Source organism: Equus caballus, chromosome 2 (assembly GCF_041296265.1).
Source record: "Equus caballus isolate H_3958 breed thoroughbred chromosome 2, TB-T2T, whole genome shotgun sequence".
Classification (NCBI taxonomy): Eukaryota; Metazoa; Chordata; class Mammalia; order Perissodactyla; family Equidae; genus Equus; species Equus caballus.
Genome location: NC_091685.1, coordinates 30894981 through 30917435, shown reverse-complemented (window position 1 = coordinate 30917435; position 22455 = coordinate 30894981). Strand labels below are relative to the sequence as shown.

The following is a 22455-nucleotide window of genomic DNA, read 5'->3' as shown; positions in this document are numbered from 1 at the left end:
CTCTGGCACCCCTACTCACTAATGGGGGACCTTGGCCTCCCTTCTGGGCCTCAGTTTCTTTATCTGTAAATGGGAGATAAGCTCTAAGACAACACGGAACTTGCCTGCCTGTCTTGTTCACTGTACCCATAGCCCCAAGGACAATGCCTGGCGTACACCTGGGCCCTTGATATACGTTCGTTTAAAAATCAATGAATGAGTGAATGAAGACCCATCCTGCAGAATGTTTGTGAGATTCAAATGAGATTAAAAATGCGGAAAATGCTGGGTATAGTACCCGGCTCATGGCCAGTACTCTTCAAAATATTTCCTTCTTCCTCCCCTTTCCTTCTCGTCTTTTTCCTTTCATTGTCTTCCCTGGACTTATGAACTTTAAGCACAGTACTTTGAACCCTATTTCGCATACCGACCATCCAGAACCGCCACACCATTTTTCCAGACAGCGACCAAACTGTGCTTGGCTGATGGCTCCCCCTGGGGGCCAAGTGGAGAACTGTCCGGCCAGATGCCTTCTCCCCACGACTTCCTCCCTCCCTTCTTCAGTCTCCTTTCCCTCCCTCTGTCACTCTCCCAATTCAGTTAATTCAAGTTTCTGTTCTTCTCACACTTACAGATCAAAATATAGCTTCCTTATGCCTTTTCCTTCTTAGAGTGGGGAGGAAAAATGGGCTCAAGCAGCCCGGAGGCTGAGCAGGGGTCTGGGTCTCAGAGCTGTGTCCCGCCAGCACGAGCAGAGGCTGTCTGTATCTCTCTGGCCTTTCCTGCCTCAGTTCACTGTTTCTGTCTGTCCCATGTTCTGGAAGGTAGGGTGGGGATAGCAACATGGGACAAGCCTTGGTGGTGACATATGGCCAGAGCCTCCTTGTCCAGGCTGACACTCAGACTGGGGGTGGGGGGGTGGGGCACAGAGAGATCTGGCCCTCTGGGACCATGGAGAAGCCCCGGTCCCATCAGCCCTTCTCTGGGTGGAGACTCTGACAACCCCTGTATGTTCCTGGGGCCGGGGACTTTGGAGGCCAGGGGTCTCCAGGCATCACAGGCTGAGATACCACCCAAGGAGCCTCGCCGCTACCCCGCCCCCATCCAGGGTATATTGGGAGTGACTCCAGGGAGGTGATTTGAGGACATGATAGGGAAACTGTGGGTGTGAGTGTTCTCTCCATTTGTCCAGGAGGAGTCTCCAAATGAGTTTATTAAAAATCCAGATTCCCCCTGAGCCTTGGATTCCGCAGGTCTGGGGCGGGGCGGGGAGTGCTGGGGAAGCTGTATTTTCAGTAAGCTCCCCAGGGGATTCTCATGCTGAGGCAAATCTAGGAAACCAACTTGGGCAGGTCACCCCTCCGAGCCACAACTTCCTCCTTTGCAAAATGTCAATAAAGCAACCTATCATGGAAGGCTAACGGGAGGATGAGCGGTCAAGAACCTAAACTGCCCGTCAACACGGCTGGGCTCCTGCCCCTCTTCCCTCCTGCGGCTGGTTTACTCCCAGGCTTGGCTCTGCTGGGCCTCGGAGGCAGGTGACACCTTGGAGACTTGCCTTTCCCTGGGCTGGGTGGGGGAGCCGTGGAGATTCCTGGGGAGGGGGTTGGGGGCTAGGACACTCAGGGATGCTGAGGTCCCAGCCCAGCTCTCGGGGCCTTGGACACTCTGCCCTCTAGTGGTTCCAGCCGTGTCTGCAGGCCTGGGCTGACCCAAGACCCGAGGGGTGTTGCAGCCTGGTGCCTGCCCCTCAGTGGCGACCCGGCCAGCCTGGGAGGTCCAGAGGTCTCTGAGCCATCACCTGTCTCCTCAGGCACTCAGACTCCACCCTCAGAGAGTCATGGGGGATGGAATGACTGCCACCTGAGTTGCTTAGAGAGCTTGGTGGCCCTGTGAGTTGAAAAGATGTTTATGGCTTTTAATAAAAGACCTCTGTGACTCCCTGTCTCACTTACCGGGTGAGAACAGTCCAGCTGTTAAGTTGTTTTTCATTACTAAACAAGGTGAAGACAGTCAACCTTTGGCCAAATTTGCCCCAAGTGACAGGAAGCTGACTTGTTTGTGGTGTGGGGGAGGGAGGGGAGAAAGGGCCAGGGGTGCTCAGGAGGACGGCCCACCCCCCCTGTTATGGGGATACTGGGTCTAAGCCAGTGACCCTGAAGAGAGGTTAAATATTAATTACAGATAAGAACACCACCACCTGGTGCTGTGTCGCAGGGAGGGGAGGGGAGGGAAAGAGGGGGACATATCTGGGTACAGAGAAAGGAGGCCATTGTAGACTCCAGAAAGGGTCACACTGAGGCGGCTGGACTTTGATCTTGTTTCTCAAAAACGTTCAGACAGGGCTTTGGGACAGGAAGGTGACGGGGTGCTTGGATCCCATTGGGGCCCTCCCGTCCTTATGCCCCATTAGTTTCATCCTCCAAGAATTCAGACCAGTGTGGAAAGTTCCTACTCTCTCTCTCTTTCTCTCTCTCTCTCTTTTTTTTTTTGCTGAGGAAGATTAACCCTGAGCTAATATCTGTTGCCAGTCTTCCTCTATTTTATGTGGTTTGCTACCACAACATGGCTGACACTCAGGATCCAAACCTGGGAACCTGGGCTGCTGAGGCAGAGGATGCCAAACTTAACCCCTAGGCCACGGGGCCACGCCCAAAAGTTCCTTCTCTTGATGAGGACAAAAAGTGCTAGATTTGATCTCCAATTGTGTCATGGCCTCAATGGGGGGCCCTTGGGTGAGTTCCTTATCCTCTGTGGGCCTCAGTTTCCCCGTCGTAGGGGTCACCTGACATGCAAATGATACAAAGGATGTGACAGCACAGACTCTGAAAGCACAGAGCAGGGAGCTCTTTTCTTACGTGGGAGCAGATGCAGGGGCAGGAGGGCCTGGTGGCACCACTCTACCACTGGTGGGGCGTCGAGGAGGCAGGCCTGGGGGCTCTGAGGGTGCGCTGCCACCCCCAAAACAGCTTCCACTTGTGACCTCAGGGAGAAGCTTCCATCTGTCTCTGGACCCTGTTTCCAGAAGGGCCTGCAATCCCTTCCCTGTTGCCCCGTCAGGCAGCCCAGCCCCACGGGCTTGGCCAGAGCAGTCCTGAGGAAATCCGGATAATCCGAGTCCAGAAGAAACGCCCGGCACAGGCCCACCCAGACTGGGGAGCCGGTCACTCCCTGTGCCGTCGGATTTTAAAAAACCACAACAGGAAGTAGCTACATTTATTGGGCGCCATCCATGTGCCAGACACCATTAAGCCCTTACAGACACCATGTGATTTCTTCCTCACCGCAACCCAGTGAGGTAGGTGTTATCATCCCCACTTTACGGATGAGAAAACTGAGGTTTTGAACACTGATTCATTTGCCTGAAGTCCCACAGCCAGTCAGTAGTGTGGTTGGAACTTGAACCCAGATGGGCTGAACCCACGGCTGGGTTTCTAAAATCATGAAGGAAGCACAGTTTGTTGCTGTGTCTCCTTCCAAGGCCGGGGGGCGCCCTGTTCCTTTTAAACCCGTCTCTCCAGACAGGGTCTGAAATGGCTGCCGGCAGAAAAGGCTTCTATGTTCTCCCTCCCAGTTGGACCTGCATTTCACTCGGGGCAAAGCCTCTGGCAGAGGAATGAAGTTGAAATGGTGCAGCGTCAGGCAGTAGCCTGGTTGGGAGTGAACCCCAGGCTGCGCCCCGCCCTGGAGTCTCGCCGTCTTGCAGCCTCTGGCCTTGGCAGACATGCAGGTTGTTCTGGTTCTGCCCAGCCTGCTATGAGGCGTCCTTTTCTAGACTCCTTTTCTCACCTTTGGGGAATCACAGAGGAGGCAGAGACCTCACTCTCTGTCACACTAGATTACAAAACTGGCCGGGAATGGGGGAAGCGAGGTGGGCTCCCGGAGAACTTTGTGTCCAGCGTACAGGGAGCTGGGGCCCTGGGGCCCGAAGTCTCCCTGCGTTGACTCTCCACACTCTGACTGTCCTGTCACGCCCTGCAGGGCTCTGTGTGCACACATTTGCACATGCTCACTTGCACACGAAGCACTCCTGGAACTCTTCTGGCTGGAGTGCCCATCATGTCTTTTTGCTCCAACGGGAGCTCAGCCATGGCAGGGCCCAGCGTCCGCCTGCCTCTGGTTCTCTCCAGGGCACCCACCTGAGGCTGGGCTGCAGAGTGTGCAGCCTGGTTGGGCATGGGAGTGATGGCTACGGATGTGACGTTGGGATGGGGACAAGGAAGAAGCCCCAGGCCTGCCCATTCTCTGCTCAGGATTCCCACTGCACGGTCAGGGCCAGGCCTCTGAAAAGAGAGTCCAGCTCCACAGGCTGCTCCAGCTCTGAGCCCCGAGGGGCTAGGCTCTTGGCCTCAGTCTCCGACACTGGATCCTCATCCTTGGGACACACGAGGGACTCCAGCAGGCCCCAGGGACTTGAACCCAGGTCTGTAGGGGAACATGGGAGGGAAGGAGTGTGCAAAGGGAGGGACATGGGGTGGCCCTCGATCTGGACAGAGGAGAGGAGGGGCAGCTGGCTCGTTAGGTACCCTGCTGGCCCTGGTTCCCCTCTGTGTAGCACATCAGGGTCAGGTGTGCTGTCCGTGTGAACCCCCAGATGCTGCTGGAAGGATTTTGGTTCTTGGGGGTCCTCCATAGCCAAGGAGGTCACCCCCTGCAGGGAAAGGCCATCTGAGATACAGCTTCCAGCTAGTGACTCTTTCTGGAGTTGATCTAGAGACCCGAGGTGTTTGGGACCAGAGCGTGTCACAGGTGGAGAGTCCTTGCTGGAGCCTTCCACGCATATCCCGTAGGAAGAAGGCCAGCTGTCCGGAGTGGCCCGAGGGGTGTAGGAGGGAGGCTGGACCTCAGAGATGGCCTGTGAAGTGTAGAATGGGGGTGTAGCTTCTGGGGTCACCTGAGGTGCGTAGGATGGGGGCCTGACGTCAGGGACAGCCTGCGGGGCATAGGACAGGGGGGAGAGTGTCTGGTGAGGTGTCACTCCAGCGGGCTGGAGGATGGAGATGTCCGGCTGCCCAAGGTAGGCAACGTCAGACAGTCTGTGCTGCCGTGGGGCTCCTGGGGGCTCCCTGGGCCCAGAGACCTTGACTTGGGAGTACTGGACAGGCTGGGTCAGACCGCCGGGGCCGCTGAGGTCAAAGACGGGGATTAGGATGTGCTCCTCGATGAACCGAAGAGGCTGGAAGGTCAGGACACGCTGGACGTCCTGCGCGGAGACAACGACAGTTCACCTGTTAGGGCCGGTCCTGAGCTCCGTGGGGTGCCGCGGGTGGGTGAGGTCCTCCCTCGGGTGCTTCTTCAAGATGCATAGCTACACGTCCCCTTCACTTCCTGGGGGTTCCTCTGAATGCTGGGCCCTTCGCTGAGGGCCACTGGGTTATCTCAGGGAGAAAGAGATAAATGCTGGGCTGTGGGTCTCTAGGAGGTGGACAGTCCAGGAAGTAGCTCACTCAGGTTTGGGGAGGTTCGAGGTGGTGGCCCACACGGCTCGTTGCTCACGGGTCCCTAAGGGCCTGATGTAGGGGGCAAGCTGGGAAAGGATGGGGGATCATGGGGGGCCGGAGAGTTTTACAGGAAATGGCCCATGGGGGCTTCGACATCGACTGCAAAGCCCTCGGAGGGGCGAGAGCTGGCTCCCGGAGCCTCTATACCCCCTCTGCAGCGGGCCCTGCTGCTTTAGCAGAAGCAGCGCTGGTGGCCAGACTGGGGCTGCTGATGTGACTTGTGTGCTTGACACAGGGCTTTACATTTTAAAAAGTAGGTGCCAACATTTGAAATTTGGGAGATTTCATGTTATAATATGAAATTCTGATTTCTCTTTAAAAAATGTGAAGATCTGGCCACGCCGGACCTGGCTTCCCAGGTGGCAGCTTGGCGGCCCATTCGGACAGGGCCTGAGCTCCAGGTCTCCCCTGGGTGCCCCCCACTTCTCAGCCCCTGGCAGCGGCCTGTTCTCTCTGCCTGGCCCTTTCAAGTGAGTGGCTTTCTGTTCCGTGTCCACCCTTTCTGATCACCTACCCCTCTCTGATCCCCTCTGAGACCTGCTGGACCACGGCTTCGTGGATTCTGGGTTGGAAGGGAGGAATGAGGCCTAGTTCCCTGCTTTGCGGGCTGGTCCCTGCACTTCAGGAAGAGCCATAATCCCTGGGCCCATGCCCTCCCTGGACCTCCCTTCCCCCTGCCAGGTGCGACTGCTCACCAGGGCGTTGGGAGGCAAAGGCGGCTTGGTGACATATCTGTAGCTCAGGTAGCAGAGCCCTGCGACGAGGAAGCCCGTGGAGAACAGGATGGCACCTGAGAAGGCGTAGGTCCATGTCCGGTCTGGGCGAGCAAAGAGCACAGGGCAGGGAGGGTGAGGCTGGCATCTGACCTGGACCCCGTCCTAAGTGTGGGTGCTGCAGACCTGGCCTTTTCCTCTCCTGCCCTCTTGGGCCAGGCTTGGGAAGGCCTCTCTTACCCCCGACATTTGCAGGGCCGGGCCACAGTACAGATGGAGGGTCACGTACCACATGTCTAAATATTCAAAACTTATAAATCATGTTTTACACGGTCCTATAAAATATGTTCTACACTCCCACCTTGATAAATAGACTTTTCATCACACCCTGGAAGGCCAGCTTTGAAGTTTGAATTCTTGGCCCCTCAGGGCACTGTGCTGAGATGCGGAGGTGCGGGGAGAGCCTGCCACAGGCCCTTCGCCCATCCTGGCTCCATCCCACACTTCCAGGGGCCTGGCGCACAGGGATACGGACCCCCAGACCACACAGCCAAGCTCATCCATGCCCCCGACAAATAGCCGCTCGTTGGCCACCCATTGGGCCCAGGGTCTGCCCATCAACAGAGCGTCTGCCCTCCAGAAGAAGGACCCAAGGAAGAGATCTGCCTGAACTGGACACAGGACATTTGAACGGGGAGTTTCAGGGTCTCAGGTGTTCAGAGCGTGGTCTGGAAAGGAGACCACAGGCTCCAGGAGCATCTGCCCACTTGGACTTAAGGACCCATCATCTTGTGGGGAGGGCCGTGGCCAGAGCAGGGCCGGGGCAGGGCCTTCTAAAGTGGGGCCCTCTTGCCTGGGTCTGAGGACAGTCTCACCTCCCTGCAGGCGGTGCAGGGCAGAGGCAGACCGAGGAGAGAGGTGGCAGCAGGAAGGGCCTGTCCTCCCTACCTCCCACCAAGGTCGTGGGCTGGGCATCAGGGAAGACCTTGCTCAGGAGGGGCCTGGAGAGGCACTGCCCTTCCGCAAAAGGAGAGCGACCGCTGAGGGCTTCAGCGGAGAGCCTTCTCCCTGTGGCCCTGCAGGCAGCAGCCAGCTCTTAGCACAACACACTTCCTGTCACCAGCCCAAGTGGGACTGGTGAGGGGCTTGGTAAGGAAGACGTAGTTGGAGTTTTTGTTAAAACTGGCAATTTGTATCATGCAGGGGTCTTGACTCTCCAAGTCACCCTCCTTCCATTCCTGGCCCCCATGGGACTTCAGCTTGGGAAGTTGGCCTCCAGCTGCCAATGACCTTGGCAACTGTGACCCCTGAGAACTGCGGGAGCCTCTACTTGTAGCCCACTCCTCGCTGCTCCCCCCCGCCCTGTGGCGCAGGCCTCTCTGGGTCAGCTTCGTGCGTCAGTGATTCCCTGTCCCCTGTCAGGTGATACTTCTGTCCCTGCACCAGGGAGAAGATAGGACCTGAATGGCTCTACATGACATGCCTAATGTTACTGCTCCTTGTCCCAGGACAGGATCAGAACTTAGAACATTCCCATACACCACGTCACCGTTGGGGAGGCGGGATGGAATAATAAAAATTACACTGGCCTGGGAGTAAGGAGTGTAGGGTATTAGAGGTTTGGCTCAGCCAGATATGCATATGCTGATCATCCTTCTCTCTGCTTCACGACCCTCTCTGGTCTCCCATTTATTAATAACAGTATCCAGCGGTTATTGAATTCTTGTTACATGCCATGCCCTGTGCGCGGTGCTCTACCTATGTTATCCCACCAAATACAGAGGGCCAGGGATGCTCCCTTCGTACAGATAATGAAGCTGAATCTCAGAGAGGTTAAGTGGCTTGACCAAGGTCACACAGCTACTCAGTGGAGAATCCCGGATTGACATGTATAACTGCAAAGCTCATCCTCACAGCCACGACACAGTGATGCCTCAGTTCCCTCATCTGTAAAATTAGGCTGGGGCACCTAGAGCCCTTTCCAGCATCAAGATGCCGGGATGATTCTTGGTGATGCTCCATGACCACAGAGGTAGATAAAGTGGGGATTCTGGGCTCTGGGGATAAGATAGACCTCAGAATACAGGTCAAGGGCAGGACACATCACTCCGAAATGGAAGTAAGAGGGGGAAGTGTGCAGCAGAGGGGACCAGCTGTAAACAAAATTGCAAAGTGGTAGTTAAAGCCCAGGCTTCAGGATCGAATGGCCCTAAGTAGGTTCACTGACCAGCTGTGTGATCACGGGCAAGTTGCTTAACCTCTCTGAGCCAGCGTTCCTCCTCTGTCAAATGGGGATGATGCTACTCAACTTGCAGGATTGTTCTAAAGATTAAATGGGATAATATAGGTAAAGCATTTAACACAGTGCTTGGCAATAGGTACTTAATAAATGGTAGGAATTATTAACATACTTTCTTTTTAAGGATAAAGTGCCTTCTATATGTCAGCAAGAAATAGCCACCAAGAAATGTGATATATATATAAAGGCAGCTAAAGTCTTAGAAAAAAATAGTATGATATCATGAGCTAGGTCACGTAAGGACAAGGCAACGGAAAGATAAGGATGGAGAGTCTGCATGTGGTCAAAAAGCAGGCGGGGCAGGGGCGGGGCAGGAATGGGCGAGATTTGTCTGGTACAGTCAGGGGCAGAGGATCCCAAGTCACGTGTATTCTCCCAGCTGAGTGTCTGTAGAGTTGGTTTCCTTCCTCTCGTCCTCCTGCCAAGTTCTATTCTGGTCTCCCCAGCAGCCCGTTCCCCAGGAGGGCGTGCCCCGAGCAGGAGGCCAGGTATAACGTTCCCTGAAAATTAATGCCCTGGGACTCGGGGGGAGAGATCAGTGTCCCGGAGCCTCTTGGGGAAACGGATGAGTTGAGTTTCTGAACAAAGGTGAGGACCAGAAGCTACTCGATGATGATTCGATGCAGCTGCAGTTACACCCTAGGGCCCAGCCTGTAGCAAGCACCTCGCTCTGTTCATGAGACTAGAAATCACCTACTGACATCATCCATCTGAGCACGATGACTAAGGGGGAGGCTGTTTCTCCAAATCCACCCAGGCCACTGCTATCACTTCCATCGTCTAGACGTGCGGCCCTGAGCATTACAACATTCCTATCTCTAGGAAGATAGCACTAAGAACAAGACCATGATGCTTATGAAGAGTCGAGTGTCAGTGTGCTAGAGGAAGGGAGCACGGCACACCACTTCACTAGCAATGACTCAAAACTGTTTCTATGGTGACGCAGTGGCGAGAATGTGGTCTCCAGAACGAGACCCAGTTCTAGCCCTCACCACCTGTGCGACCTTAGGCAAGTTACTTAACTACTCTGAACCTCACTTACCCCAGTAAAACGGAGATGCTAATAATACCTGCCCCATAGATTGCTCACGAGGATTGCGCTCAGTAGAGCCGGGTCCTGGCTGGCCCTGCAGAAATGCTAGTTACCATCACTGTGATTGTTATTTGACTTTGGAAGATATTGAGGGATCTTTTTATCGTCTCTGCTCCCCCTTATGCAGACTATTTTCCAGTATATCTCACTTGGGTTAATATTAAGGTAAATTTGCCTTGCCAGGGTACACACAAAGCTTGCCAGAGAGAGGAAATCCAGATACAAGCTGGAAGGTGGAGATCAAACATGTGCCATGATAACCCATCAGCTAGCTCATTTATGGATAAACAAAGCTTGAATTCAATAATACACTAATAACTAATAAATCGTGCAGGTTTTTAGAGCACCGCCATCCTCCCCTTGCTTACAGGGAGGAAAGCGCAGAGGCAGGACTTGACTTCAGGAGCCCGCCTCCCTCTGGCCTCAGCTCCTTACCTGGCAGCGTCTTCACTCGGCACACGTAGGGGGCGCTCTCTTTGGACCAGGTTGGAACAGAGATCGTGATGGTCCCAAGGAACTCCGTGTCAGGGGTCAGGCCCATGAACTCGTATTCTTTCTTCGGCCCTGCAAGGTACTGAATTTGACAGAGAACCCAGAGTGACTCTCTTACAAGCCAAGCTCCCTAGAGAGCCCAAGTACGCGTGCTCAGGCCCCTGCCTGGGTCACCACACTTGCTGAAATGGTGCCACCAGCTGGCCAAACCAGAAACCGGGGGTCAGTCTCCAATACTCCATTCCCATTCCCCTACCTTGTGCTTCAGCCCCAAATCCAGTCAGTTGCCAAGCTCCACGCACTTTCCTGGCACTCCAGGAAATTTGTAGTAAGCACTCCATAAGTACTAGCTGCTGCTATGATCACCGCCATCAGCAGCACCGCCACCATCACTACCATCACCATCATCCCTCCTTCTTCGAGTTCTCCTCCTCTCTTCCTCTTTCTTCTTTATTAGACATCAAAACGCCTTTGAATATCCATCCCTCTCTTACCTTCTTTTTTTTTTTTTTGAGGAAGATCGGCCCTGAGCTAACATCTACTGCCAATCCTCCTCTTTTTGCTGAGGAAGACTGGCCCTGAGCTAACACCCGTGCCCATCTTCCTCTACTTTGTATGTGGGAAGCCTACCACAGCATGGCTTGCCAAGTGGTGCCACGTCCGCACCTGGGATCTAAACTGGCGAGCCCCAGGCTGCTGAAGCAGAACGTGCACACTTAACCGCTCAGCCACCGGGTTGGCCCCCCTCTCTTGCCTTCTTCGTAGCTTCTGCCTTAACTGGGCCTCGACATCTTTAGCCCGGACTTTTGCAGTGGCCTCCTAACTGGTCGCCTGTCTCTGCTTTTGCCCCTGTCCACTTCCATATCCATCCTGGTGCCACAGTGATCTTTCTAAAGGATTAATATAATTACAACGCTCCTCTATTCAAAATCATTTGAGGGCCTGGCCTACACTGCAGGATAAAATCCTGGTCCCTGCCTCCTGCCCATTCCTCTCTCTCTAGAGCCCAGCTGGCCCTTTGGGCCCTGGTGATGCGGCACGCCTGTCTCTCCTGCAAACGCCTTGCTTGCGGAAGCAAGCCCGTGCTCCTTTGCGTCTGCAGACCCTTCTGCTGGAGCTGCTTTCCAGTTCTCACCTTCCCGTATGGCTCTAGCCTCTTTGACCTTGAACTCCTCCCTCGGCTGCCTCAGTCCATCATTCCAGCTCTCCCCCACCTCTCTGATTGCTCTTTCACTGGTTTCAGCCCCTGAGTGTTGTTCTGCGGGATTCGCTCCTCGTCCACTTTTTCTACTCTCTCCACATCCGCTCTTACTTGGTGGTCTTATCTGGACCCGTGGCTCCTGTGATCGCCAGGGTGTGGATAACTCCCAAGCCCATCTCACTGAGAGTTGTGGAGTTCCTAACGCGCTCTGCTGGCTCCCTCCTGGACAGCACTCTCTGGGCATCTCTGCCTCACCGTGGCCGAACATGCTGATCTCCTCTCTGTGGGTCCTGCCCCATCCCCAACCCCAACCCCACCCCTGCTCTTGATTCCTTAATTCTGTTAAAAGAGACTTTCTTGTTATAATACCCAAGGCCCAACCCTTAAAGCCACTTTTGACCAATGCCCCTCACACCCTTTGTACCTAATGCTCTGAAATGATCCATAAACCATCATTTAAAGGGCCACAAGCTGTGCTCCTGGGAGTTCAAAAGCTAAGAATCTTCTTTGGTTCTTTGCATTTCGGCTATGCCTTGCCTTTTCCAGCCACAAAGAGGCCAAAGTTTGTGGTTCTTTGTTGGTTTTTCCTTTGAGAGGGATGAAGTTGGGTGAAGAAGTACATAAACTGATTTTACAACTTACTGTTTTGTGAAACTCATGTGGTTAAACTGCACACTTTAAATATCACGTGATACAAGGCCAGTGGAGTTGCCAGGGCCCTGAGCGTCCTCCTTCCCCCACGTTTTTACTGCCTCCATCCTGGTTCAGCCCCTTATTACTTCCGGCCTACACCATCGCAATAGCCCCCCTGACTTCCCACCTGATCTCTCTTTTATTCCCACGTTCAATTTCTCTCCCTTCTGCTCTCGGTAATTTATCATTTCTATTGGACCAACCCTCCCTAAAATAACAACTACAAACTCTGGCCAGAATAAAGACTTCCTACAGGCATTGGAAAGTAAGCAAAAGCGGGCAGATATTGGAGAAAGGAGGAAGGAAATGACACTGGGAGAATGTCCCCCTTTTTTGGTCTTTTAGCCTGAAAGCAGGCCTCTCGTCTATACCGTATGAGATGGCTGAAACCTAGGCAGCACCTCTGTAATCTTACTGGCTTGAATAAGCAGAAGAGGGAGTCAGGGCAGTCACAGCAGCTGGAAAGCAAGGGGAGAAACCGCAGACCAGAGAGGTCCACAGATGGGTGCAAAAAGATAAACGATGCAAACTATAAGAAGGCTGGGGTTGCCATATAATAGCAGATAAAATAGTCTTCCCTACAAAGAGTATGACTAGAGATAAAAAAGGACATTTCATCATGATGAAAGGGTCAATTTATCAGGAGGCCGTAACGATCGTAGACGTGTATGTGTCTGAGCATGGAGTTTCAATTACACACAAAATTAAAGGGGCACAAAGACAAATCCACGATCTTCCCTGGAGATTTTAATACTCTCAGCAATTAAAAGAACAACAGACCTCCCCCAAAGCAGGAAAGAAATAGAAGATCTGAACAACACTATTAGTCCCCTTTATCTAATCGATATTTATAGAGCACTCCACCAACACCTGCAAGATACACATTCTTGTCAAGTGCACATGGAACGTTCACCAAGATAGGCCATATGCTGGGCCATAAAGCAAGTCCCCGTAAGTTTATAAGGACTGAAATCATACAGAGTGTGTTCTCTCACCACGAACTGAGTCAAATCGGAAATCAATAACAATGAAATATTTCGTAAAACCCCAAATATTTTCCCAAATGTAGTTGTGATAAGGACTCTCCCAACTCAGTAATCTCTAATTGCCTCCTCCGATTACTGAAATAAACAAAAATTCCTCCATCCATCACCGCGGAGCTCGTCAGCACGGCCCCGCCTGTCTTCTCAGGGTTACCTCCCATGGTTCCTCTCCCTCGGTGGTTCTCAAACTTCAGGGTGAGTAAGAAGCACTAAAATTCAGGTCCCAGGGGTGCAACCGTAGAATCTGATTAAGTAGATTGGAAGGGGCCCCAGAACCTGCATTTTCTTTTTCTTTTTAAACTTTTTTGTTTTTTGAGGAAGATTAGTCCTGGGCTAACATCTGCTGCCAATTCTCCTCTTTTTGCTGAGGAAGACTGGCCCTGAGCTAACATCCGTGCCCATCTTCTTCTACTTTATATGTGGGACGCCTACCACAGCATGGCTTGCCACGCGGTGCCATGTCCGCATCCGGGATCTGAACCGGTGAACCTGGGCCACCGAAGCAGAACGTGCACACTTAACTGCTGCGCCACCGGGCCGGCCCTGAACCTGCATTTCGACAACAGCTACAGGAGATTCTGATGGTGTTGGTTTGGAACCAAGTTTTGAGAAACTGCTCTACATGTCCCTGTGCTCCAGCCAAACTGGGCAGTTTTGTGCTTTCTGACAATGTCCTAAGTTTTCCTGCTTTTCTCTTTGATCGTGGTGGGATTGTGTAAGCCGGGAGGGGGGAGGGGGCGGGGGGGGGAGGCAAATGTGGGCTTTGAACAGAGCTGAATTTGAATCCTGACTATACTATTTGCTGAACAATCTTGAGCAAGTGACTTAACCTCTCTGAGCCTCTGTTTTCTCATCTGGAAAATGGAGGTAATAGTGCCTACCTCACGGTGAGAATTAAATGACATAATATGCATATCTAGATACCTGGCATAGTGGAAATTGGTATTGGCACCAGAAAGTTTTCTGGAAGTCTTTCTAGATCTCTCTAAGTTGACATCTCCTCTCTCTCATCCCCCTGCTCAGCCCCACACAATAACCTTATGTCCCTCTACCTGTAGCTGTTTGAATTCTTGTTTTAATTCCTCCCACACGCACTAGATTATAAACTCCTTGAGTGCAGGAGGAGTCATTCAGTGGAATTATGGATTAGTGGCACATGCTGGGGGAAAACACCGCATATTTTGTGAATACAAAAAGAAATAACTTGTATATCATTTGACAGTTTATGCCCTTGCCTTCCATCTTTCATTATTACTGATCTTAAGACACTGCCTCTATCCAGTTTCCAATAATAGTGGGGAACCAGCAAAAAGAACCACAGCGGTAGAAACTAATCGTAGCATTTTCTAAAGTGGACACTTTAGGATTTTAATAGAGGTTGTTTCCCAGGATGTTAGAAGGCATTAGGCAAAAAATAAAGTAAAAAAAAAAAAAGGAAAAAAGATAAATATAATGCAAAACAAAAGGAGTTTCTCTGGTCAAATAAATTTCAGAGAAGTTGGGCCAAACAGGTTAAACTGGAGTCTCGGCTTTGCAGGACTTGTCAGGGACTTTAGCATGTTATGTGCGTGTGAATCGACAAGAGGGAGGCTGTGGATGTGTTTTGTGGAATGCTGACTTATATAACACAGCTCCGTTTGACTTAAAGCAATGCCACTCTAACTGAGAGGGACACGGTTTTCCCAGGCCGGGAAGGACCGGGGCGGCACATGTACTTACCATTTGGTAGGTCTGGTTGACGTGGAGCTCTAAGCGGTAGAAGAGATCTTTGAAGATGTCCTCCAGGGTCAGCCGGCGGCCGTCCCCTGTGAGGATGGGCGTGGAGGTGGGATGGATAATCATCTGGATGGATCTCACCTTGGGGATACAGGTCACATCAGGTGGTTTGATGGTAGCTGGAAAAAGAGAGAGAGAAAAGAGAAGAGAAAAAGTCAGAATCAGCCAGTAATGTCCCAGGCTGCCCTGGGCTGGGAGGAATGACTGCTTCTGCTCTCCTCCCACCGGACCCCAGCTACGCTTCTGAAAGCATCAGCTAAGCCAGCAGTGAGAAGAGGACAGTTCTGCAAGAACTGGTGTTTGGCTTGAAGGCTGCCAAAGGGATGACTGAGGGTCGGTGGGAAGAGCCAGGGAGAGGGGCACCAGCCCCCTATGTGGATCAGGCTCTTGCCCCAGCCCCTCCACATGCCCACTTGAGTCTGCCCGGAGCACCCTTCCCCTGGTCTATCAGCAATGGCAGCTTTGGGGACTGACGGTTCAACCACATATCCTAAACACTGTTTGGGCACCCATTGTTATTGACTCAGCCTCAAAGGCCACGCCTAAGACTTCAGTCTCTCTCGAGATGGAATTTTCCAAATAACTAAATGACCTTTACTGGTTTACAGACCCCTTTGGGAATTTGATAAATGCTATGGATCTTTTATTTCTTTTTAAAGGTTTTATTTTTCCTTTTCCTTCCCAAAGCCCCCTGGTACATAGTTGTATGTTTTTAGTTGTGGGTCCTTCTAGTTGTGGCATGTGGGACGCCGCCTCAGCATGGCTTGATGAGCAGTGCCATGTCCGCGCCCAGGATTTGAACCGGCGAAACCCTGGGCAGCCGAAGCAGAGCGCGCGAACTTAACCACTCGGCCACCGGGCCGGCCCCAATGCTGTGGATCTTGTCTCCCCGAAAATGTACATGTATAGAAATCCTGCACCCAATTTCAGGGATTCATGAACCCCACTTCTGCTGAAGCTAATTTATAAAAATCCCTCAAGGGTCCATTGACCTCCAACATTAAAAACAGCTTAGCTAGCAGACTGCTCACCGTCATGTTCTTTATAAAATTGAAGAACTGAGTTAAATGCCCTCAAAAAAGGAAGGAGGGAGGTAAATCAGAGTGCCCCCACAGAACGGATCATCTTGCAGCCACGAAATATCACGTTGTGGAAAAATATTTACTGACACAGGCAAATGTTCAGAGAGACAACCAACCAGATTACAAGAGTAGACACAGTTGCTAGTCTCTGCAGTTATGTTTACTGTTCAGGTTATTCTGGGCTCCTTTTATTTTTCTTTGTGTATTTCTGTATTTTCCAAATTTTCTATAATAAACATGTATTAATGAACAAGCCAAGAAAAAAATAATCTGTTTAATTTCATTTTTTTGTTTTCTCAAAAAACCATGTGGCTTTTAAGTCAATTGGTGAACGTCACCACCTGCTTAACTTGGGTGGGGAGTTCGGCAGCTCATATTCGTTCATTCATCCATTATGTATGGAGCATCTCCCACGTGCCAGGCACTATGCTAGGGGCTGGGAACATGGTGGGTTCTACACCCACACACGCCGTCGTGGAGCTAATGTGTCAGAGGGGGAGGCAGCTGATACATGTGTATGCAAACACCATAATCGCAGATTGTGATATGAGCTGTGAAGACAATGAAGAGTTTATTATGACAGAAAATAACAGGTGGTGGCCTAGTGAAATCGGGTTGTCAGGGCTGGGAGTGGGGACGCTCACTTAGGAGGTGACACCAAAACCGAGACCAAGACTATGGATTGGAAGAGTCAAGGCGGGACTGGGGGGACGGAGTTCGAGGCCTTGGTTGTAGTTGAGAGGCAAGATGAAGGTGGTCTCAACCAGGGAGATGGGGATAGAGATGGAGAAAGACGAACAACCTCACAGGGATGCTCTGTAAAAGTCACAGCCCTGACTGCCCTCCCATCCCCCCACAGTCCCTTCTGGGCCATCCCCGGAAATAAGAGCGGCTCCTACTCACTGTGTTGCAGCGAACTGAAGCGGTCGGTCATCTTGGTGGCTGACCGGCCCCCTGCGCTGGTGGCGGTCACCCTGGCGTAATAGAGCTCTGTGACGTTGCCGGTCTCCACGGTCAGGTTGCAGGATTTCCGGGTGATCTGCTGGCAGCCCTCCTTTGCCAGCCACTCTCTCTCTCCGTACCTGCAGGTGAGGAAGGGGACGGAGCGCCCCTTTATTGAGCAGGCCTGGCACTGGGCCTGCGGCTTATTAATAACGATAACGATAGCTAATATTTACTCAGCACGTTCTGTGGCCCAGGCCCTTTGTGTGGGCGATCTGTTAGTCCTCACCATGATCTGTGATGCTCAGACATTATCCTCCCTCCTGTTCAAACAGGGAAGCTCAGGCTTAGAAGTAGAATTTGCCCAGGGGTTTGAAGCACGCCTGTGGGGAACCAGGATTTGAACCCAGCCAGTCTGAGTCCACGTTCTGGGCCTGTCATCACCACAACCCTTTGAGGTGGGCATTGTTATCCCCATTTTACAGATAAGGGGACTGAGGCTCAGAGAGGGAAAGTGACTAGACACAGGACGAAGTGGCAGGACCAGGGATGGAACCCAGGTTTGCAGACTCCTGAGCCCATGCCAGCCCTACTTGCTGCAAGGGAGGGGAATGGGGGCATGGGCCTGAGGCGGTGGGCACAACTTTCTGTTGACCTATGTTCACCAATAATAATAAAACAATTATCAGTAGCTTATAATTTGCCAGGCACAAGTGCTAATGACCACCTTATTTAATCTACCTAACAGCCCTATGATGAAAGTACTATCGCTATTTTTAGGTTACAGATGGGGAAACTGAGGCCTGGTGAGGTTACCCAACTGCCCAAAGTTATATAGGCGAGAGCTGGAGTTCAAGCCAGGGCTGTCTGACGCCAGAGCCTGCACTTTTATCCATGATTTTCTCCTCCCTCCGCAAAAAACATACAGGAGCAAAGCTATAGCTGAGTAGGAGGGGGGAGCTGTGTAACACCAATCCAGGTGGGGGCTGTGGGGACTCATGGAAGGGGGCGATTTTCTTGGAGGGGTTGGTTCCAGAGCAGAGTCGAAAGAGGTCATGCTGGGAGGGAAGCCTACGTCTTGTACTCGACACTGTAGACCGTGTCTGGGGCGCTCTCCAGCCCGCTGTCCCACGTCAGGATGTTTTCAAAGTTGCTGGACTGGAATTTGACGTGCTGAAGAAGATCCAAGGTGTCCTCAGCAATGTCACCTGCGGGAAGTGGGAGCACTGTGAGCCGGTGGGCTCGTGGGCCCTGCCCCCCAGCCTCCTAACAGACTGTCCAGTGAGGGAGAGTGAGTGGTAGTACCCACTCACGAAAGCCTGGGTCCACCACCCATCGCTGCTCTCCGGCCTGCTTATTTTTCTTTCCATTGAGCTATGATTCACATTCCACAAAATTCACCATTTTAAAGTGTACAATTCAGTGGTTTCTCAGCATATTCACAAAGTTGTGCAACTGTGACCACTTTCTAATTCCAGAATGTTTTCATCACCCGAAAAAGAAACCCTGTGTCCACAGGCAGTCACTTTCTATTCCTCCCCCAGCCCTGGGAAACCACTACTCTGCTTTCTGTCTCCATGGATCTGCCTATTTGGACTTTTCACACAGAGTTACACAATATGTGGCCTTTTCTCTGTCTGACTGCTTTCATGTAGCATCATGTTTTCAAGGTTCATCCATATTGTGGCTCGAATCAACACTCATTTCCTTTTTAAGGATGAATAATATTCCATTGTGTGGCTATACCACGTTTAATTTATCCATTCCTTGGTTGATGGACATCTGGGTTGTTTCCACTCTTCAGCTATTATGAATAATGCTGCTGTGAACATTTGTGTACCAGTTTTTAAGTGGACATATGTTTTCCGTTCTCTTGGGTGTACAGCTGGGAGTGGACTGTCTGGGTCATATGCTGATTCTATGTTTAACTATTTGAAGAACTAACAAACTGTTTTCCAAAGTGGCTGCACCATCTTACAGGCCCACAGCAATGTCTGAGTGGTCCAGTGATCCCGCCTCCTTGCCAATACTCGTTATCGTCTCTCACTCACCTCTTAACGCCACCTGAAGTTGGTGTTTTAGAGAGAGTGGCACCGTATTTTAGAGAGAGTCAGCTCAGATGTCTAAGCAGTAACTTGGCCAGAGTCAATAACTTCAAACAAGGGTGGAGAAGATGTCTGTGAATTCCTGCCTCTCTGCTGGCGGAACCCATCCCTGCCCACCCACCCCGTGCCTTCTCAGGAAGGCGGAGGCACCTGGCAGCTCTGTGGACTTCGTAGTGCGGACGGATGCTGACTGAGGCCATATACAGGCAGGGCGGCCTTGCTGTTAAAGCTATTAGAACTTTAATTTCTTCGTCTCTAAAATGGGAGTGATTTGACTTACTAAATACAAATAATAACACCACCGGCAGCTGACGTGTATGAAATGGACCTCAAATGCACAGGGACACAGGGCTCTTACTTCATTAAAGCCTCCTGAAGACCTGATGAGGCAGCTACTATCATTATCTCCATTTTGTGGGTGATAAAACTGAGGCTCAGAGAAGGTTATTTGCCCAGTATCACTGTTAGGGAGTGACAGAGCCTACACTATCCATCGCAGTGCTGGACTGGTTGTGGGGTGGATGCAACAGGCAACGTCTATGAGAGCCTTTAGCACGTAGGAAGTCCTTATATGTGTGTGTTGAGTGCGAGGACAGGGGATCTGGGAAAGCAAGAGACTCACGGTATAGGGAGGGGTCTGTCCTGTTTACTCTTTCTTCCGCCTGGGGAGTTTCGGTGGCCTGAGCCCCTGATAATAGGCCCAGCGAAGGGAGGAGAGAGGAGAGGAGAAGCTGGCCCTGAAGAGTTCACAGCCACCTCTTCCAGCCTAGGCCTCTGCCAAGTCTACTGTTGGTTATGTCAAGGAAAGGGTAGTAAAGGCCAGAGGCCGAGGAAGGGGACTACGGAGGGGCTGCTGCCTCTGAAGCGATCTTCATCGGAAATAAGAGCTTTTGACTTGTAAAACGCTCCCCTCAGCCCTCCAAGCTAGGTCTGTGGAGAGGAAGAGGGTGCAGGAAAATGGCGGCCAGAGCCAGCAGTGGCTCTGAGCATGCTCAGAAGGGTCTGGTTGGCTGGGGCGGGAAGTAAACAACTGCAGATGCAGTTGAGTGGAGGCCTGGAGGCCTTGTGTATATGTGTGCCTTTGATGTGTGTGTGCTCCTCCTGGACATGACCGTGACCACCAGCAGCCCAAGCTGTGAGGCAGTGGATAGCTGCTTATTCCCCTGCTCCGAGTGTGCATGCAGTGTTTCTGCAAGAGGGGCCCACAGGCTTGGAGAGGCACCTGTGGGGGTGGGAAACACTGTTAGGACAGTCCACCCTGCTGTGCACCCACTGGCGAAATCTAAGGCTGCACTCCTCTCTGACTCTGGGTTGGTCAGCCCTAGAAGCTGCAGAGATATTTGTCTTCTAGGATTCCTGGAGCCCCCAGCATGGGGTCTTGGGGACTGCCAGGGTCTTACGGCATCTACTCAGTGTGATGGCTATGCTGCTGAGCCCCAAGGTGTGGTTGACATCTTGTCTGAATCTGAATGAGGGCAGCATTGGGGGCAGTTCTGGAGGGAGGATCCTGGATTCAAGGCTGGGTCTTAAATTGAGGGAAGGAGTCCACGTGGGGTCAGAAAGTCATGGGGGCTTAGGGCAGGGGGTCAAGGGCAGGAGAGAGAGAGGGTGGGATTTGAGAGAGGGCCAGGGTCTGTCTGGGGGTGGGCTTAGCTTCTCCTAGTGGTAGGTTAGGGTCTGCAGTGGGAAGGTTGCTGGTTGGGGGTCAGTATCCTGGGCAGGCTATGTGGATCGGGGTGAGGCTGAGGCTGGGACATGCTCAGGAGGGAAAGGGCCCAGGTCAGGTGGAGGTTGGCACCACTTTCCAGGAAGGAGCTGAAACTGGCTTCCTGAACTGGGGTGCACAGACCTTGGCTGGTCCCCCTCTTTTAGGAGGTGTTGAGGGCTAACAAGATCTCCCCTCTCCTCCCACCGTATTTGATCCTTTTCCTCCTCAAAACCATCGTTCCTCAGCCCGTGTCATTTCTGCACGTCCCAGATGAACGTCTACACTGTGAAATCCTGAGGAGACCCGTGCTGTCCAGAGACCAACAGACCGACAGATTCGATAAAAGGAAGTTTTCCTACTTGCATGAAAAAGCAATTCTGTGTCAACCAGTTGAGAAGCTAAGGAAAAACAAACACACAGAAACAACTCGACATGCTCATCAATCAGCCTAGGCATGGTGGGATGGGGAACTGGGTCCCCTGAGGGAGATTAAAGACTCGTAGCCGTCTTTCAAGGGCTGTTTCCTGTGGGTCCCTCATCTTAAAGGGTCAGGAGCCTCCAAGACTCTCAACCGGAATGAGTGGGGGTCTAAAGGAACATATTTTGGGGTCTCTTGGGGACACATCAAGTCTCCTGAGCTTCTCACGAGCCCAGTGTGGAGTGGAGGGCCTAGTGTGATGCTAGAAGTGCCCAGGAAGCAGCTGGAAACACTGTGGATCCAGTCAGCACTGGCTGGGGACGTGAGTACAGGCGACCGGGATGCTCTGGGGCTTCATGGGCCTCATTCTGCACGTGAGCTAGAAAGGGCCTTGTAGAGGCCATCTCTCCTCCTCTTCAGTCAGGACTATGCTTTCACTTCTCGAGAAAGCTGCCTGAATTTTATTAAATTTCTCAGGGAGCAGAGACACGATCTAGGATCTCACGTGTCTGTCTGAAATTTCTCCTTAACGGTGGATCAACAAAATCCACTTTGTTGGATTTGAAAATGGTGCCCTTTAGTCCTGTTTTCAAAAGGACCCTGGTGTTTTAGGACCTATGAATGCAGCAGACCTGGCCACTGTGGGAGAAAATGCTCTTTTAGATCTAGCAAGAGGGGCTGGAAGAGGCCCCTGGAGCGGCGTGAAGGGAGTCAAGGGCCAGACTCAAGCTTTATCCATCCGGTCCCTCCCCTGCCTCCCCTTGTCAGGTCAGTGCCAGCCAGAAGCAGAGAATGGATGGCACAACTTCTACCAGAACATTCTGAGGATCAAAGGATGCCGGCTTCCCTCAAGCCAGTTCTTTATCTTCTGCGGCAGGGGATCCAGCACCCCCTGTTCAGACAGCTGGCTGCCTCCCTGAGTCTTGAGGTCAGTTGAGTCTCTGGAAGAACCCAGGGTCTGAGGGAGACCCTCTCATCCTCCCCCATAACCTGAGTTGGCATCCACTTCTCCAAGGAAACTCGGCACCCAGTTCAGCCCTTAGCAGAGGAGAAACTGAAACTGCCTGTCCTGAGGCTGGGTGGGGTGTGGGGGAGACAACCCTGATCATGGGCCCCTGGGGTGGGAAGGAGTCTGACCACAGGGTGTTGGGGCACTCACCGACCAGGGATCCCACAGCCAGGATGGTCAGTAGCATCCTCATCGGGCCGGGCACAGAGCCCTCTTTGGGCCTCCACTGTGGGCCGAGCACCGAGGGAGGGCTGGGAAGCTTTGCCGCCTTGGCAGCTGGCTCCACCCGGGCACGGGGGCGGGGAAAGAAGGGGAGGGTGGGACCAGAGCAGTGGAGAGTGGGGTACAAAGGTGCCTGGCCTACGTGCTTTGAAATTCCAGGGCCTGGGCGGGAACCGAGG

The 22455-nt window shown here is 52.3% G+C and overlaps 1 protein-coding gene across 1 annotated transcript; it reads right to left on the bottom strand.

Annotated features, from left to right (window-relative positions):
- Positions 1-3181: 3181 nt before the first annotated feature.
- On the bottom strand, positions 3182-22340 carry IL22RA1 (interleukin 22 receptor subunit alpha 1). Its single transcript, XM_001501288.6, has 7 exons — positions 22205-22340; positions 17890-18022; positions 16776-16954; positions 14734-14909; positions 10021-10159; positions 6176-6297; positions 3182-5182 (listed from the first exon to the last, which is right to left on the bottom strand). The coding sequence occupies exons 1-7, from the start codon at positions 22245-22247 to the stop codon at positions 4229-4231; spliced, it is 1746 nt and encodes a 581-aa protein (XP_001501338.2). The 5' UTR covers positions 22248-22340; the 3' UTR covers positions 3182-4228.
- Between the last annotated feature and the right edge of the window lie 115 nt (positions 22341-22455).